This window comes from Drechmeria coniospora, chromosome 03 (genome assembly GCF_001625195.1).
Source record: "Drechmeria coniospora strain ARSEF 6962 chromosome 03, whole genome shotgun sequence".
Lineage (NCBI taxonomy): Eukaryota > Fungi > Ascomycota > Sordariomycetes > Hypocreales > Ophiocordycipitaceae > Drechmeria > Drechmeria coniospora.
In genome coordinates this window covers 9,578,997-9,584,996 of record NC_054391.1, presented here as the reverse complement: position 1 = coordinate 9,584,996, position 6,000 = coordinate 9,578,997, and the positions used below count along the sequence as shown (strand labels likewise).

The window sequence follows — 6,000 nt, the reverse complement described above, 5'->3', positions numbered from 1 at the left end:
CACCTACGGACCAACAGCTGGTATAAGTACGGTACCGCCTTCAGCTGGATGTACCGGTAACTGTCCCATAAAGCTCATTATAACCATCAGCACAACAGGTGTTATTACAGAATCTACTACGGGACCGATGTCCGGAATAAGTACTATTTTACCATCCGCTGGATGTATTGGTAACTGCCCTACAAGAATTATTGTTACCGTTGGTCCTACATCCACATTTACTGGACCATATACTACAATAACCAGTACTGGGACAGGTACCCAGACATCAATCACAACTCTGCTACCGAGCGGCATTGACCCTATGGGTACTGTCATTATGGTCATTCCATCATCCACATTTACTGGACCTTATACTACAGTAACTAGTACCGGGACAGGAATCCGGACGTCAATCACAACCCTGCTACCGAGTGGCACTGACCTTACTGGTACTGTCATTATGGTTATTCCATCATCCACATTTACTGGACCATATACTACAATAACCAGTACCGGCACAGGAATCCGAACGTTAATTACAACTCTACCACCGAGTGGTACTGACCTTACTGGTACTGTTATTATAGTTATTCCATCATCTACATTTACTGGACCGTATACTACAATGACTAGTATCGGAACGGGTATTAAGACGTTAATCACGACCCTGCCACCGAGTGGCACTGACCTTACTGGTACTGTCATGGTGGTTATTCCATCATCCACATTTACTGGACCGTATACTACAATAACCAGTACCGGAACAGGTATCAAGACGTTAATCACAACTCTAACACCAAGTGGCACTGACCTTACTGGTACTGTTATTATGGTTATTCCATCATCTACATTTACTGGACCATATACTACAATAACTAGTACCGGGACAGGAATCCGAACGACAATAACAACCCTACCACCAAGTGGCACTGACCTTACTGGTACTGTTATTTTGGTTATTCCATCATCTACATTTACTGGACCATATACTACAATAACCAGTACCGGCACAGGTATAGGGACATTAATTACGACCCTGCCCCCGAGTGGCACTGACCTTACTGGTACTGTTATTATGGTTCTTCCATCATCCATATTTACTGGACCATATACTACAATGACCAGTACCGGCACAGGTACACGAACTTCAATTACGACCCTGCCACCGAGTGGTACTGACCTTACTGGTACTGTTATTATCGTCATTCCATTATCCACATTTACTGGACCATATACTACAATGACCAGTACCGGCACAGGTACACGAACTTCAATTACGACCCTGCCACCAAGTGGCACTGACCTTACTGGTACTGTTATTATGGTTCTTCCATCATCTACATTTACTGGACCATATACTACAATAACCAGTACCGGCACGGGAATCCGAACGTTAATTACAACTCTACAACCAAGTGGCACTGACCTTACTGGTACTGTTATTTTGGTTATTCCATCATCCACATTTACTGGACCATATACTACAATAACCAGTACCGGCACAGGTATAGGGACATTAATTACGACCCTGCCCCCGAGTGGCACTGACCTTACTGGTACTGCTATTATGGTTCTTCCATCATCCATATTTACTGGACCATATACTACAATGACCAGTACCGGCACAGGTACACGAACTTCAATTACGACCCTGCCACCAAGTGGCACTGACCTTACTGGTACTGTTATTATGGTTCTTCCATCATCCATATTTACTGGACCATATACTACAATGACCAGTACCGGCACAGGTACACGAACTTCAATTACGACCCTGCCACCGAGTGGTACTGACCTTACTGGTACTGTTATTATCGTCATTCCATTATCCACATTTACTGGACCTTATACTACAATGACCAGTATCGGAACGGGTATCAAGACGTTAATTACGACCCTACTACCGAGTGGCACTGACCTTACTGGTACTGTCATTATGGTTATTCCGTCATCCACATTTACTGGACCATATACTACAATAACCAGTACCGGCACAGGAATCCGGACGTCAATCACAACTCTAACACCAAGTGGCACTGACCTTACTGGTACTGTTATTATGGTTATTCCAGCATCTACATTTACTGGACCATATACTACAATAACCAGTACCGGCACAGGAATCCGAACGTTAATTACAACTCTACCACCAAGTGGCACTGACCTTACTGGTACTGTCATTATGGTTATTCCGTTATCCACATTTACTGGACCATATACTACAATAACCAGTACCGGCACAGGAATCCGAACGTTAATTACAACTCTACAACCAAGTGGCACTGACCTTACTGGTACTGTTATTTTGGTTATTCCATCATCCACATTTACTGGACCATATACTACAATGACCAGTACCGGCACAGGAATCCGGACGTCAATCACAACTCTTACACCAAGTGGCACTGACCTTACTGGTACTGTCATTATGGTTATTCCATCATCTACATTTACTGGACCATATACTACAATGACCAGTACCGGTACAGGAATCCATACGTCAATTACGACCTTGCTACCAAGTGGCACTGACCCTACTGGTACTGTTATTATGGTTATTCCATCATTTACATTTACTGGACCGTATACTACAATAACTAGTACCGGTACAGGTACCCAGACATCAATTATGACCCTGCCACCGAGTAGCACTGACCCTGCAGGTACTGTTATTATAATTATTCCATCATCTACATTTACTGGACCATATATTACAATGACTAGTACCGGCACCGGTATAGGGACATTAATTACGACCCTGCCACCGAGTGGCACTGACCTTACTGGTACTGTCATTGTGGTTATTCCATTATCCACATTTACTGGACCATATACTACAATAACCAGTACCGGCACAGGAATCCGAACGTTAATCACAACTCTACCACCGAGTGGCACTGACCTTACTGGTACTGTTATTATAGTTATTCCATCATCTACATTTACTGGACCATATACTACAATGACCAGTACCGGCACAGGTACACGAAATTCAATTACGACCCTGCCACCGAGTGGTACTGACCTTACTGGTACTGTTATTATCGTCATTCCATTATCCACATTTACTGGACCTTATACTACAGTAACTAGTACTGGCACAGATACACGAACGTCATTTACAACCCTGCCACCAAGTGGCACTGACCCCACTGGTACTGTCATTATGGTCATTCCATCATCCACATTTACTGGACCATATACTACAAGTCGCGGTATAACTACCGAATCAACCTATGGACCGACATCTGGCACTAGTACAATACTCCCTTCTCTAGGATGCATTGGCTATTGTCCTACTATAGTAATAGTAACTATAGGCACAACAGATGCGATTTCAGAAACTACCTATGGACCAACACCCGGGAGTAGTACAATTTTACCATCTTCTGGATGTATCGGCAACTGCCCTACAAGGATTATTGTAACAGTGGGTACCAGTGGTCTTATTCTGGAAACCACCTACGGACCGACAGCTGGCACAAGTACGGTACCTCCTATAGCTGGATGTACTGGCAATTGTCCTACAAGGCTTATTATTACTATAAGTACTACAGGTGTTATTACAGAATCTACTATAGGACCTATAGAGGGAACCAGTACTATTCCACCTTCCGCTGGATGTATTGGTAACTGCCCTACCACAGTTATTGTTACTGTTGGTCCTTCTGGTGGTATATCTACCGAATCAACCTATGGACCTACGGCTGGGACTATTACAATACTACCTTCTGCAGGATGCATTGGCTTCTGTCCCACTCGGGTAATAGTTACTGTTAGTACAACAGATGCAATTACAGACACCACCTATGGACCTTCAACCGGGACTAGAACAATTCCGCCATCTTCTGGATGTTCTGGCAACTGCCCTACAAGGATCATTGTTACTGTAGGCACTAGTGGCCTTATTCTTGAAACCACCTACGGACCGACAGCTGGCACAAGTACAATACCTCCTATAGCTGGATGTACAGGCAATTGTCCTACAAGGCTTATTATTACTATAAGTACTACAGGTGTTATTACAGAATCTACTATAGGACCAACAGAGGGAACCAGTACTATTCTACCTTCGTCTGGATGTATTGGGAACTGCCCTACTAGAATTATTGTTACTGTTCGTCCATCTGGTGGTATATCTACTGAATTAACCTATGGACCTACGGCCGGGACTTCGACTATACCGCCTTCTGCAGGATGCATTGGCTTCTGTCCCACCAAAGTAATTTTAACAATAGGCACAACAGATGCAACTACAGAAACCATCTATGGACCTTCAACCGGGACTAGTACAATTCCGCCATCTTCTGGATGTTTTGGCAACTGCCCTACACGGATCATTATTACTGTAGGCACTAGTGGCCTTATTCTTGAAACTACCTACGGACCAACAGCTGGTACAAGTACAATTCCGCCTTCAGCTGGATGTATTGGTAACTGTCCTACAAAGCTTATTATTACTATTAGTACTACAGGTGTTATTACAGAATCTACTATAGGACCAACAGAGGGAACCAGTACTATTCTACCTTCCTCTGGATGTATTGGAAATTGCCCTACTACAGTTATTGTCACAGTTGGTCCATCTGGTGGTATATCTACCGAATCAACCTATGGACCTACGGCCGGGACTTCGACAATACCACCTTCTGCAGGATGCATTGGCTTCTGTCCCACTAAAGTCATAGTAACTATAGGCACAACAGATGCAATTACAGAAACCACCTATGGACCTTCAACCGGGACTAGTACAATTCTGCCATCTTCTGGATGTTTTGGCAACTGCCCTACAAGGATTATTGTTACTGTAGGCACTAGTGGCCTTATTTTAGAAACCACCTACGGACCGACAGCTGGCACAAGTACAATACCGCCCATAGCTGGATGTACAGGCAATTGCCCTACAAAGCTTATTATTACTATCAGTACTACAGGTGTTATTACAGAATCTACTTTCGGACCAACAGCAGGAACCAGTACTATTCTACCTTCTGCTGCATGTGTTGGTAACTGCCCTACCACAGTCATTGTTACTGTCGGTCCTTCTGGTGGTATATCTACCGAATCAACCTATGGACCTACGGCCGGGACTTCGACAATACCACCTTCTGTAGGATGCATTGGATTCTGTCCCACTCGAGTAATAATTACTATAGGCACAACAGATGCAATTACAGAAACTACCTATGGACCTTCAGCCGGAACCAATACGATTTTAGCTTCTTCTGGATGCATCGGCAACTGCCCTACCAGGATTATTGTAACTGTAGGTACTAGTGGCCTTATTCTGGAAACCACCTACGGACCGACAGCTGGCACAAGTACAATACCACCTTTGTCTGGATGTACAAGCGACTGTCCTACGAAGCTTATCATTACTATAAGCACTACAGGTGTTATCACAGAATCTACTATAGGACCAACTGAAGGAACCAGTACTATTCTACCTTCCGCTGGATGTATTGGAAACTGTCCCACAACAATTATTGTTACTGTTGGTCCATCTGGTGGTATATCTACCGAATCAACCTATGGACCCACGGTCGGGACTTCTACAGTATTACCTCCTGCAGGATGTATTGGCTTTTGTCCTACTAGCGTAATAGTAACTATAGGCACAACAGATGCAATTACAGAAACCACTTATGGACCTTCAGCCGGGACAAGTACAATTCCAGCATTGTCTGGATGTATCGGCAACTGCCCTACAAGGATTATTGTAACAGTAGGTACCAGTGGTCTTATTTTAGAAACCACCTACGGACCGACAGCTGGCACAAGTACAATACCGCCCATAGCTGGATGTACAGGCAATTGCCCTACAAAGCTTATTATTACTATAAGCACGACAGGTGTTATTACAGAATCTACTATAGGACCAACAGAGGGAACCAGTACTATTCTACCTTCGTCTGGATGTATTGGGAACTGTCCTACTACAATTATTGTCACTGTTGGTCCATCTGGTGGTATATCTACCGAATCAACCTATGGTCCTACGGCCGGGACTTCTATAGT

General features: G+C 43.9%; 1 protein-coding gene across 1 annotated transcript; it reads left to right on the top strand.

Annotated features, from left to right (window-relative positions):
- Positions 1-319: 319 nt before the first annotated feature.
- DCS_08246 (uncharacterized protein) lies at positions 320-2,631 on the top strand (the record flags this gene model as incomplete). The annotated part of the gene is made up of 2 exons (XM_040805524.1): positions 320-2,527; positions 2,584-2,631. 2 exons carry the CDS (start codon positions 320-322, stop codon positions 2,629-2,631), a joined length of 2,256 nt encoding a protein of 751 aa, XP_040655628.1.
- Between the last annotated feature and the right edge of the window lie 3,369 nt (positions 2,632-6,000).